Here is a 12,965-nt window from a genome sequence, read left to right as displayed (position 1 = left end):
CAACTGGCCAGGGCAATATGATAGTAATTCTTTTCATAACTTTTAGATACATGACAATCAGCTGACATCCCTTCCTTCTGCTATAAGAGAATTAGAAAATCTTCAGAAACTTAATGTCAGGTAAGATTTAAACTTATTTCTAATATTCTTTAAAAGTTTTTTCTAACACTAGAATGTATTGTATTATTTCAGAAAGTGGTTAAAGCAAAGTAAGAATTGTAAGTTTAATTCTTAGATTAGATTATTTTTGTCTATTTTTTGTTTCAGAATTGCCTACGTTTTTCAGTTTTATAAATCTAAGGCCAGTTGATTTACTTATTTTTTTAGTACAGTTGATTTTTTAAAAATACTTTTGTTTTATTTTTCATGAAACAATTTTATGTGATATTTCAGAAAACTTTTTTTTTGTACCTCTCTGTTGATATCTTAAGTTTTAAGTTACTTTGATATTCTAAAAAAATATCTAAGTTTTAAGCAATAGGAAGAAATTGAAAACGGTTCTTTCATTAATGATGAAAAACTTCATGGTTTTAATATTAGTGGTTTTTAATCTTTCTGAGGACTCCTGGTATTCAGTGGGTATGCTTCTGGTACTCATTAATAGGTGTATAGGGGGGCCAGGTGACTAAGGCTCTTTATTACACATCCAGACTTTCAAAAAAGAATAACTGCCTGATATGTTGTATGTACACAGATTAGGAGAAAATGGGTTAGGGGATATTTTATTTAGAAGAAAAAACAAAAAGGTTTAAGAATTCAAAACATAATTAGAAAACTATGGTTTATAAAATAGATATAGGTACAGATCTATCTAACGTAGCATAGCCAACTCTCTGTTTTCCGAGGTATGTTATTTGAGGAAAACAGTACCTCAAATAACAGCTCTTATCTGGTGAAAAACTTAAAATCATCATAAATCAACAAAAATATCTACACATAAAAAAGTGCAAATTATATAGAACTACATTAAAACTTCTCTTTACAAAGGAGGTGAAAGAGAATGGAGTGTGTGTGGCTTTAGTGTTAGCTTTCACTGAGTATGAACATTAGGGTAGAGGAAATAAGTGAGGAAAGGAAATGGAGGAAATATAGAGTTAGAATTACAACTCAGCCCAACTAGATCCCTATCAAATATTCAAAGATTTCAATTACATAACCAGCAGTAGTCACCAATTTTTGACAATGTTTTATGGTTATTTTAGCACACATCTTTTGACATTTTTGTTTCAACTAGTTTCATCTTAATATAACTTAAAGTTACTGTTAGTTACCCCCTTATACAGTCTCCAGTATTTGTTAAATAATTGTATATGGCATGGAAATAGAGTAGAATTCCTAAGTGAGTAGTTGAGATAAATCTGGGAACCAGTTAAGTCGTCGTCTCTTAATTATCAGGGAGTGTATTATCCTCAGTGACTTCAATAAGTTAAATAGCTCTAAAGAAGGACTGAACTGAAAAGTTAAAACTAAATACAAGGAATGGAGTTTCATATTATGTTCAAATGGGACATGTTTGGTCCTCAGCCAGAAATAGCTATTTTTGTCTTGAGTGCTGTTTAAATTATAATGCCATATAAGATGTGAGTCCATTGTAGTGTATGTGTGCATATCATATCAGAATTGTAAAATATTGAGAGTCCATTGTATCTTTCACGTTATATGTAAAATTAAGAGTTTATTATAAGCAAGCAATGAAAAGTTTACAAATTATTTATGTGGTTAAAAATTTTATTTCTTTATTGTTTTCTTTGAAATCCTCAATTTGATTACTTTAGATTACTATTTTACTGTGTGTATACTTTTAGGATGTGAAATTTGATAACCATTTAAAATTAGTAGCTATATTTCATATTTTTAATGAGCTCATGTAGTTGGTTAGCATAAAAAATAAATATTTAATATGTTGTCAACAAATTATTCAGCATTTATTTTATTAATTAATAGTCATAACAAACTGAAAATACTCCCTGAAGAAATTACACATCTAAGAAACCTGAAGGGCCTGTATCTCCAGCATAATGAACTAACTTGCATACCAGAGGGATTTGAACAACTTTCCAATTTAGAAGATTTGGTATGTCATTGTTTTTATATAATTTGGGGCTTATAGGACTTTTCGTTAGGCTGAGAATTTGGATGTATGATTGAAATCATGAGCAAAAGGGCAACTGATTATATGATAGTTTACCAAAAACAATGCATCTCAATTAGATTATTAAATTAGTAATTGTAAATGTGTATTTTTCTGTGTTTTCTTATGACATCACTTAGGCTTTAATGTGGGAATAGAGTTTGGGAAAGGGGTGATAAGGATCACTTTGTTATTCAGAGGCTTTTATGGTTTAGCAAATTAGAGGAAAGGTGTCTTTAGCATAGACCAATTCCCTTTTCTATCCCCATTTCACTTCCTCTTTATAGACCCTGTAGCTTTTCTGCCCTCTGAGTGCTCCTCTGAACACCTAGATAATCCCTTTCAGGCCTGCCTTTTCTTCTCTATTTTTTATTTTTTCCTCTATTTTTTAAAATTGGCCTCATAATCTGGCAAAATTTTTATTATATCTGTGTCACATCTTAAATAGAAATAACTGTAAAGGAATATAAATACAATTTTAATCATATTATTATTATAAAAACAATAGACTTTTTGTTTTATACTTTTACATAGGTGAGGTAGATAGTTTTATCCCCTAATTCAGAAAGAAACTAAGAAACTAGGCTTATAAAAAAGTAACTAATGGGAAGCCATTCAACTAATAATTAAGGAATGCTGGATTTTAACATAAGATAGTTTGACTCCAAAGTGTACTTTTTTTTCTACTTTACCACTGAAGGAGTAACATTCCAATGTGAGATATCTTATCTGAAAGACTTTAAGTATATTAAATCAGATGTTCTAATAATATCTACTCTACATAGTTATTTAATATTATACTTTTGTTCTTGTTCCTATTACATATTTAGAAAACTCATTTATGTCATTTTAGCCTCAAAAAAATTATTTTTTTACTTTATATTTATTTTTTTATTCAGTGATAAAAGGGGAGGCAAAGAGAGACTCCTGCTTGCGCCCTGACCAGCAAGCCCACTAGGGAGTGATTCTCTGCCCATCTTGGGTGTTGCTTTGTTGCTCAGCCACAGAGCTCTTCTTTAGTGCCTGAGGCTGAGGCCATGGAGCCATCCTCAGCACCCGGGACAGCTTGCTCCAATCGAGCCATGGCTGCAGGATGGAGGGAAGAGAGAGAGAGCGAGAGAGAATAGTGAGAGGGGGAAGGGTGGAGAAGCAGATGGACACTTCTCCTGTGTGTCCTGACCAGGAATTGAACCAGGGACATCCATACGCTGGGCTGACACTCTACTATTGAGCTAACCAGCTAGGGCCAAAGTTTATTTTTTATTAAAGGAACAATTATTTCTTTTACCTCTATTTTTTTCTGTAAGTGTATCCTTCTTGATATTTTCCTTTATCTGCTGTAGTGTTTGAAATATGCATAGTCTCATCAACCATTTCTTTAGTATCTCTGTCAATCTGTTTAGATTAGAGATAAGATTTGGAAAGTAAAAGGCATAAAACAAATGGCAAAGGAGGGACTATCAGATTTTTAAAAATTTGATGACAAAGGGTAGCAATTGGATTTTTTTGTTCAAGATTCTACAGTAAGAAGTAGACTTTCTAATAAACCATAGCAGTTCCCAGTTATTTCCCCTTATGGATTACAGGTAGCAAAGGATGTTTTAGTTGAGCATTGTGTTCTTAAAGACTCACTATCAACTAACCCATGATATGAGCAACAATATATTAAAACATTAAAAGTATAATCATCTGTAGTAATTTACACTAGTAACATTTCTTAGTTATGTAAAAACTACTTAGCTTAATGGAACTAAATAAATATTTATTGAAGAATTGGCAGCATAAATACTGCTTGTATTTTACATCTAATTTAATTATTAACTACAGTAGTTAAATGTTTAACTTTACTAGTAATTTGCTGATAATGGATTCTTTAAAGTAATTTTGTGAATTACTATATTTTCTCTGATAGAAACTTTTATTTTAAGCTTTTTATTTTGCAATGATTTTAGGTTTATGGAAATGTAAAGATAGTACAGAGTTTCTATATTTGCTTCACCCAGGTTTCCTTAGTGTTAACATTTTGCATAATCCTGGGACATTTGTAAAAAGTAAGAAATTAACTTTGGTACAATATTACTAACTAAACTATAGATTTTATTAGATTTTCCCAGTTTTTTTTACTAATGCTCTCTTTTTAAATATTATGTAATTATATAAATTTTATTTATAACAAGTTTTAATGTTGCAGGGAAATAATTATGACAAAATATTAAATTTTTAAAATAAATGCTATACTACATAGTATTTTAGTTAAAGTTCAGCTCCACAAGGACACATTTTACAGTAAGAACCGGAAGGGAATATACTCACATGTTCCTCATCATTCAGGGTAGTGAGACTATTAATATTGTTTTCTTCTTTTCTGTATTTCAGAATTTGCCTCAAATAATAAGAGGTAATGTTCTTTTTTTTTTGTTCCAGGATACAATCCAGAATACTACATTGCATTAGTGTCAGCAACTTTTAATTTTATACAGTATTTATTAGTAACCTGTTAATTCATAGAGATTAGATGCTGGTCTGGCATTTTTACATTTTCTAATCATATTTATTTAGAGTTATACAATGCAATTGAAAGTCTTCAGAAAGCATTTCCTTTAAGTTATTTCCTATTTATTGTTACTACTGGTCCTACCTAATAGTTTGCTGATAGCTAGTAAAGGACTTACACCAAATTCAAATATAAGAATTAATCTGATTTATAACATTGTTTTTGTTGTTGTTTTGTGACAGAGAGAGACAGAGAGAGGGACAAACAGACAGGAAGGGAGAGAGATAAGAAGCATCAATTTTTCGTAGCAGCACCTTAGTTGTTCATTGATTGCTTTCTCATATGTGCCTTGACGGGGGTGAGAGGCTACAGCAGAGCAAGTGACCCCTTGCTCAAGCCAGTGACCTTGGGCTTCAAGCCATTAAACTTGGGTGTGAGCCAGGGATCTTGGATTCAAGCCAGAGACCTTGGTCTTCAAGCCAGTCACCTTTGGAGTCAAGCCAGCGACCATGCATTCATGTCTATTATCCCACGCTCAAGCCAGCGACCCCATGCTCAAGCTGATGAGCCCACGCTCAAGTGGCGACCTTGAGGTTTTGAACTTGGGTCCTCTGCATCCCAGTTCAACGCTCTATCCATTGCGCCACTGCCTGGTCAGGCATATAACCTTGTCTCTTAAAGGGGTTTCAAAAAAATTACCTCATAACTGTTGAAAGAAATAACAGAAACAATGACTTAAACATTGAAGTATAAAAGTTAAGCAATTTTGAATGAATGAACAGTAGTGTAGTAGGCTTCTGGACTTAGTCAAAGAAGACTGCTGAGATCATCAGAAAATCAACAGGGAATATTTTTTCCTCAAATATTAAAATGGCCATATTTTCAGCTTTATTTTTTATAATGAATTTTTTTTATTTTTTTTTCACTTTTTCAAAATTTTTTTCCATTTTTTCAAAATTTTTTTCCATTTTATATTATAGTTTATCCATAGAGTTTGCCCAGTTTATCACAGGTATTAAATACATATTGAATAAACAAATGGATTTTTTACATTGAAAACAGGATATATAATATAGCATGCATGATTTAGTATTAATAAATCATGTAAACTATTCCTGAATTCAGAATTCATTCTAATTTCTCTCTGCTACGTTATTGGTATGTAGCGGGTCCACAGAGCACTGAGGTAACGAATGGCGATTTGTGAAATTGTCAGTAAATGAGGGTTACAAAACGTAGCACCTCGGACATAGGGTTTTATTAAAATAAAGTTTCAATTCTTGCAAAATTCTGAAGTACCCTCTAGGGATAATATATTTATTTTTTTATGTACTCATTCATTCTGTCGTTCTGTTTTTAAAGGATCTTTCGAATAATCGTCTTACAACGGTTCCTGCTAGTTTTTCTTCTCTCTCCACCCTGTTGCGACTCAATCTTTCCAGTAATCAACTGAAGAATTTGCCAGCAGAAATAAGTGGAATGAAAAGTAAATCTCTGTTCTAAAAAATATGTAATTTGAAGTTGGTACAATTTACATTTAAACAAGTAAATTTTAATATAGTTAGTTGTAGAGAAGTAAAATAATAGATTTTATAACGGTAAAAGCAAACAATAGCAACTAGTCAGATTATCTCCAGATCATTATTATTTAGCTACCTCCCAAATAATTAACACGGAAAAGATACTTTGGCAAATCAAAAATAGGAAAATAAAATATTATTATAAATTGTGATAAATTTTTTATTCTTGTGATAAAATTTTATACCTGAGAAATTAAGTTTTTGAGCTTTGCTGTATTTTCACTCATTCATTCAACATTTACTAAGAGGTTAGTCCCCTTTTGTAGGTGTTTCTACCTATAACCTAAGGTTCATCATTAATATGGTTCATACTTATGGTTCATAATTAATGATAAGAGATAGTCTAGTTTTGCCTAAATTCTGTATGGTTGATTACAGATCATTTTGGGGTGAATTTATAAAATAGTGTGTTTTACTTTAGATGAATAGTTATTTGTCATTTATAATAGGAATTCATAAGTTAATTCTGCATAAATCGAGTTGATATTTTAGGGGAGCCTTGTGATACCAATAGTTAAAACTGTTTGTCTCGACCGTTTTTCATAAGTTGAGTGGAAATATCTTGAGATACCAAAGTACTTTGTTTTTTAAAATCTGTTACAATGATGACGTGAACTTTTATTAAACAATTTTAAAATTAATTATCTTTATAATTAAATGTAAAAAATCTTTGTTTATATTTATTTAATTTAGTGTTATTTTAGGATTCCTGATTATTACAGTAGTATACAACAGCACAGATACTTAGGTTCTTACGATTACGTTTATGAATACATTTTCTAAATGTACCTGTAATTATAGACCACTATTTTTTCACTATTAAAATAATTTTATTTTTTATTAAATGTGTTTTGCAGGATTAAAGCATTTGGATTGTAATTCAAATCTCTTGGAAACTATCCCTCCTGAATTGACTGGCATGGAATCATTAGAATTGCTTTATTTGCGGAGGAATAAATTATGTTTTTTACCAGAATTTCTTTCTTGTAAATTATTAAAGGTACTATTTAGTTGATTATTAAATAAGTATATAGTTTCCTAAAGTTAATATTGAAAATGAAATTTTTAATATTATTTTTACATGGAAATATATATAAGTGCTATGTTTTTCCTATATAAACAATTGTCAGAATTTTAATTTGACTAAATACATTAATGGTATTATTAATAATGGATTTTTAAAAAATAATCAACTTAAAAGAAAGAAATTTGTCCATTTTATCTGGTGAGTAGTTTATCACTGGAGAAGTAGTAAATAATGAGGCTAACATGCTAAGGTGGAGCCATACTGTAGGAGAGCTGGACTACCAGAATCCCAGGGAGGAGTAGGTACAAAACACACCTGACCGTAAGACACACCTCGGGTTTTAAGGAGGAAAATAAGAAAAAAAATTCTGAACCAAATGGTATGTTAAAATATTTAATAAAATACAGTATTTATTTCTTTAAGCTGCCACCTCTCATGGTTGCTTTATCGTAATCAGGCCTATTAAAAATTAATTACTTTCTTTTGTTTTTAAGTATTAAGCATTAACATTGTCTTTTAAATTTGCTGTGCTTTGCTTTCCTTTTTATGTGTGTACTTTTATGCCTTAGTGTTAAAAAGTTTCTTTTATGCAGGATGCTGACAGAATTGGAAATGAAAAAGTTATAATTTATAAGATTACTTATTTATTTGATAATTGTAGGATCTGTTCTTGGAAAATTTATAAGTTTATATAATGCTCATTAATGAAAATGGTGAATAACTAACTGACTGCAGTGTAAGTAACTTTTTTAACTTACACTGATTTGTTTTAAAACTTTGATCCATCATCATTATTCTTCTTGGATATGTATTTTTATTAAATTTATAAATGTAACTACTAAATCATTTCTCTTTTTTGGTTTTATAAACTGAACTTTGTACCAAGTTAAACCTTTAATTATTTTTAAATTACTAGAAAAATTTTGAAACATTTCTTATTCATTTTTCTTTAGCTGTAAGATAGCTTAAACATAATTGAAAATTTAAGCTCCTTAGTATTGTAGAAAGTTTTTTCCATGTGCTCTTCAGTGATTTGAAATTAATATTTCAATTTCATCTTTATTATGTAGTATGATATTGAATACAGAAATATACATGATTAATCTTTGGTTTTGTAGGAATTACACTTAGGTGAAAACCAAATTGAAATGTTAGGAGCAGAACATCTTAAGCATCTACATTCTATCCTTGTGCTAGACCTGCGGGATAACAAGTTAAAATCTGTTCCAGATGAAATTACACTACTACAGTCATTGGAAAGGCTTGACCTAAGCAACAATGATATTAGTAGGTAAGTTTAAAGATCAAATGAATAAGAAATCTTGTCTGTATTTGGTCATAATTTACATGTTAAAATATTTCTAAAAAAAATCCATGTAGAGCCTGACCTGTGGTGGCACAGTAGATAAAGCTTTGACCTAGGATGCTGAGGTAGTCGGTTCAAAACCCCAGGCTTTTCTGGTCAAGGCACATATAGGAGTTGATGCTTCCTGCTCCTCTCCCCCTTCTATCTCTTTCTCTCTCACCCTCTTGCCCCCCTCCCCTCTCTAAAATGAATAAAAATACAAAAATATATATATATATATATTTTTTTTTTTGTATTTTTCTGAAGCTGGAAATGGGGAGAGACAGTCAGACAGACTCCTGCATGTGCCCGACCGTGATCCACCCGGCACGCCCACCAGGGGCGACGCTCTGCCCACCAGGGGGCGATGCTCTGCCCCTCCGGGGCGTCGCTCTGTTGCCACCAGAGCCACTCTAGCGCCTGGGGCAGAGGCCAAGGAGCCATCCCCAGTGCCCGGGCCATCTTTGCTCCAATGGAGCCTTGGCTGCAGGAGGGAAAGAGAGAGACAGAGAGGAAGGAGATGGGGAGGGGTGGAGAAGCAGATGGGCACTTCTCCTGTGTGCCCTGGCCGGGAATCGAACCCGGGACTTCTGCATGCCAGGCCGACACTCTACCACTGAGCCAACCGGCCAGGGCAAAATATATATTTTTTAAAAAAGCATGTAGAGATCTTTTTTTCATAAATATATATTAAACAGGTATCATGTACAGACCTACAAAGAGTAATTAGATTTTGTCCTTGGCAGCAAGCTGAATGTGAATGTATTTACAAGTTACTCTGACCTGGTGAATGTAAATACTCAGAAGGCTGCACTTTGATCTGCTTTCCTCACTGTTCTAACTTCTGGATCAGTGCCCGGATACCTAGAAGATGCCTGATAAATATTTGCTGAGTTTGTTAAATGAATATAGAGCCACAAGAAAGATATACATTGTGGGCTTGAAAGAGATACAGGAATTACAATTTATTGAGAGGTATCAGGGTAAAGCTTGTGGGAGAAACAACATTTTTAGATGATCTTTAGGATTGGGATTAGGGCAGACATGGCCAACATACGGCCCGCGGGCCGGATCCGGCCCACGTAATGAGTTTATGTAGCCTGTGATTAAATTTTTAATATTCTCTGCTACTTTAAAATCTCAGCTACTCAGAAGCAGAAGTGAATTCCACGCGGAAAAGAATTCCACGTGTGACTGATCTAGGATTAACTTCCAATAATTGGTTGAATGGATTCGTGATACTTCTTTATTTTTTAAAAAAGTTTCATTATAAAGATTTACAACTTTTATACTTATCTATACTTGATACGAACTGTTTGATGTTTAGCGGCGATGTGAAACACATTCTTTTAGGCGGAGTTTGCCAGTGCGCACCCAAGGTCAAACAATTCGTTATTTTTGTGGTCAAGGGGGCTGAGTCAAGTGGCATTGTAGCATAGACAATAGCTGCAGTTGATAACTGAAAACGTGTCCAGGCTGTTTGTAAAAGGAAATAACTTTTATTTGCGATAGAACCCCTTCAAACTCATTCTGTTAATTAAATATTGTTTCAATTGACTGTGATACAGTTTGGATATTTACACAGTATGTAATTATATTTTTATTAAAATATATTTTTATTAAAATAAAATTGTATATTAAAATGTTTTTCACTCACATTCAAACAAATTATGTAATAAAATTTTGTTTACTTAAACGAATCGTTTATGTAGTTAACATTTTTAAATTTTAATATTTCGTCTGGGGGGGGGGGGGATTTTCTTTCTAATCTGGCCAGGGGGCAAAAACTGTTGTCCACACCTGGATTAGGGTGAGGCAAGCTGATTGCCTAGGGCACAGAATTTAAGAACATACTCAGGCACGCTTCATTCTAGTTCCACCCAGTGATCTTTAAAGGATGACCACAATTTTCAAGTGCACATGTAAGGTGGTCAAAATGAATCACTCGGAAGGAGGAAACTACAAACAAGGCTTTGGAAGTTCAGAAGTTGTAGGGATGTATTAAAACAGGGAGGAATCAAATTGAACTAGTGAATAGGGTGCAAATAGAGATTTTGTGAGAATTTAGGGCTTGAAAGATAAGTTGAGGCCATGTGGGAGAGGCCCTTGAAATAACTGAAGAGTCAGTGTTCATTAGTTGAAAAGGTGGAGAGCTACTGAAAGGTTAAGTACAGAACCCATTTTTTTTTTTTTGTATTTTTCTGAAGTTGGAAAGGGGGAGGCAGTCAGACTCCCGCATGCGCCCAACGGATCCACCCAGCACGCCCACCAGTGGGCGATGCTCTGCCTATCTGGGGCATTGCTCTGCTGCAACCAGAGTCATTCTAGTGCCTGAGGCAGAGGCCACAGAGCCATCCTCAGTGCCCCGGCAAACTTTGCTCCAATGGAGCCTCTGCTGTGGGAGGGGAAGAGAGAGACAGAGAGGAAGGAGAGGGGGAGGGGTGGAGAAGCAGATGGGTGCTTCTCCTGTGTGCCCTGGCCAGGAATCAAACCCGGGACTCCTGCATGCCAGGCTGATGCTCTACCACTGAGCCAACCGGCCAGGACAGAACCTATTTTATTGTGATCTCATTACAAAATAAATTCGTGATAATGGGTGCGATACATTGGATAGGAGTGGTTTTGTAGGTGGAAAATCTAAATAAACTATTAGATTAACCTAAAAATGTTTAGCATTAAGGAGCAGTTTCATGATGGCTATGTAGATTTCACATGCAACAGGATCTAAACTATGGTGACAATGAGAATGAAAAGAAGAGAGATTTGAGAGGCGTAATGTCTTAGAACGAGTGTTTAGAATCCATGACCTGTGTTGGCGCTGAGGAGGGTAGTGAGCAGAGTCATAAAATGGAATAGAACCTTAGTACAGGGAAGGGCAAAGTAGGTTTACCGTTAGTTGTGAATATGTAAAGCACTATTCCTGTATTATTTACTATTTATATTCCATACAAACACTTGTAAACCTACGTTTGTCCTACCCTGTGTTTGGAAATAGAATTATTTCTATGAAAACAAAAAATATGACTCAGACTTACCTAGGATTGTACACCAGTTAGATGTCTGAGGTTTTGTGTTTGGATGTCAAAAATGGTTTGCTATTCGTAGAAAGAGAAAAGTTAGGTAAAGCTGATTTTTTTCTATTTGTATATTATAATAATTATTTTTAAAAATCAGAATTGTTTTTCGTAATGTACATATTGCATATGGTATGTCTTGGCCATAGATTTGAATGCTTGAAGAGAGATAATTTTCACTTCTAATATTGACAGAATTAATAAATGACCTAGATTAGGGGTCTCAAACTCAACTCAGCATGTGGGCCGCAGAGCAAGATCACAGCCGTTCCGTGGGCTGCACTAGGTCTACAAAAGGCAACTGTTACGCAACACTTTTCTCACTGCAGTTGAAAACCAAAAAAAATCAGTACAACAAGCACAATCGTACATGCAGTTTACTCAGTGTCACAAAACGACCAGAAACTGTAGTTCGCATCACAACTGCTGTTAACTAAGCTAATATCTAGCTAGGATGCTAGAGAAATGAAAAATACAAGTAGGCCCCTAGGCTTACTTAATTTTATCCAAAATATTTTGAACTTCGTGGATTAGTCTGCGGGCCGCACAAAATTGTTCTGCGGGCCACATGCGGCCTGTGGGCCGCGAGTTTGAGACCCCTGACCTAGATATTCCTAAAAATGCTTGCCTTACAACTAGTGAATGAAATAATCTCTTGCCTCTTAGAAATATTGACATATAAATTTTTCCACATGGCAGTTTTATTTTGGCTACTGTATAAAAGCAGTGAAATGCAAATCTTTAAAACAAAACCTATAATAAAAATGTTAAAGTAATTGGTAGAAATATTTCTGCTATATTCCTCTTTTTTCAGAGATCTGGATAAAAGGTACATATATATCTATCACTGAGCCTAGAACATAATGGCAATAAATATTAGTTTCTTTCTACTTAGATAATTCTTTCTAATTAGACAATTCTTTTCATTTTGTACTTCTCTAGAATCTCCTCTAAACAAAAAAAATTTTTTTTTGTGACAGAGAGAGAGAGGTACAGATGAGACAGACAGGAAGTGAGAGAAATGAGAAGCATCAAGTCTTCATTGCAGCACATTAGTTGTTCATTGATTGCTTTCTCATATGTGCCTTGACCAGGGGCTACAGCACACCGAATAACCCCTTGCTCAAGCCAGAGATCTCAGGTTCAAGCTGGTGAGCTTTGCTCAAACCAGATGAGCCTGCGTCAAGCTGGCAACCTTGGGGTTTCTAACTTGGGTCCTCTGCGTCCCAGTCCGACGCTCTATCTACTATGCCACCGCCTGGTCAGCCTCCTCTAAACAAACTCACACTGCTACCAGAATATATTTTATAAAAT

The 12,965-nt window shown here is 33.9% G+C and overlaps 1 protein-coding gene across 2 annotated transcripts in view; it reads left to right on the top strand.

The window, feature by feature from the left end:
- The window catches only part of LRRC40 (leucine rich repeat containing 40), a 50,765-nt gene that overhangs the window by 9,403 nt on the left and 28,397 nt on the right, over positions 1 to 12,965 (top strand). For both annotated transcript variants that reach the window (XM_066376555.1, XM_066376554.1), the window contains exons 3-7: positions 47 to 120; positions 1,945 to 2,074; positions 5,988 to 6,111; positions 7,063 to 7,205; positions 8,351 to 8,523. In XM_066376555.1, the coding sequence (XP_066232652.1) occupies positions 47 to 120; positions 1,945 to 2,074; positions 5,988 to 6,111; positions 7,063 to 7,205; positions 8,351 to 8,523 (644 nt within the window). The remainder of the gene's footprint in view (positions 1 to 46; positions 121 to 1,944; positions 2,075 to 5,987; positions 6,112 to 7,062; positions 7,206 to 8,350; positions 8,524 to 12,965) is intronic.

The sequence above is a fragment of the Saccopteryx leptura genome, chromosome 3 (assembly GCF_036850995.1).
Source record: "Saccopteryx leptura isolate mSacLep1 chromosome 3, mSacLep1_pri_phased_curated, whole genome shotgun sequence".
In the NCBI taxonomy this organism is placed as follows: Eukaryota; Metazoa; Chordata; class Mammalia; order Chiroptera; family Emballonuridae; genus Saccopteryx; species Saccopteryx leptura.
This window is presented reverse-complemented; position numbering and strand designations above follow the sequence as displayed.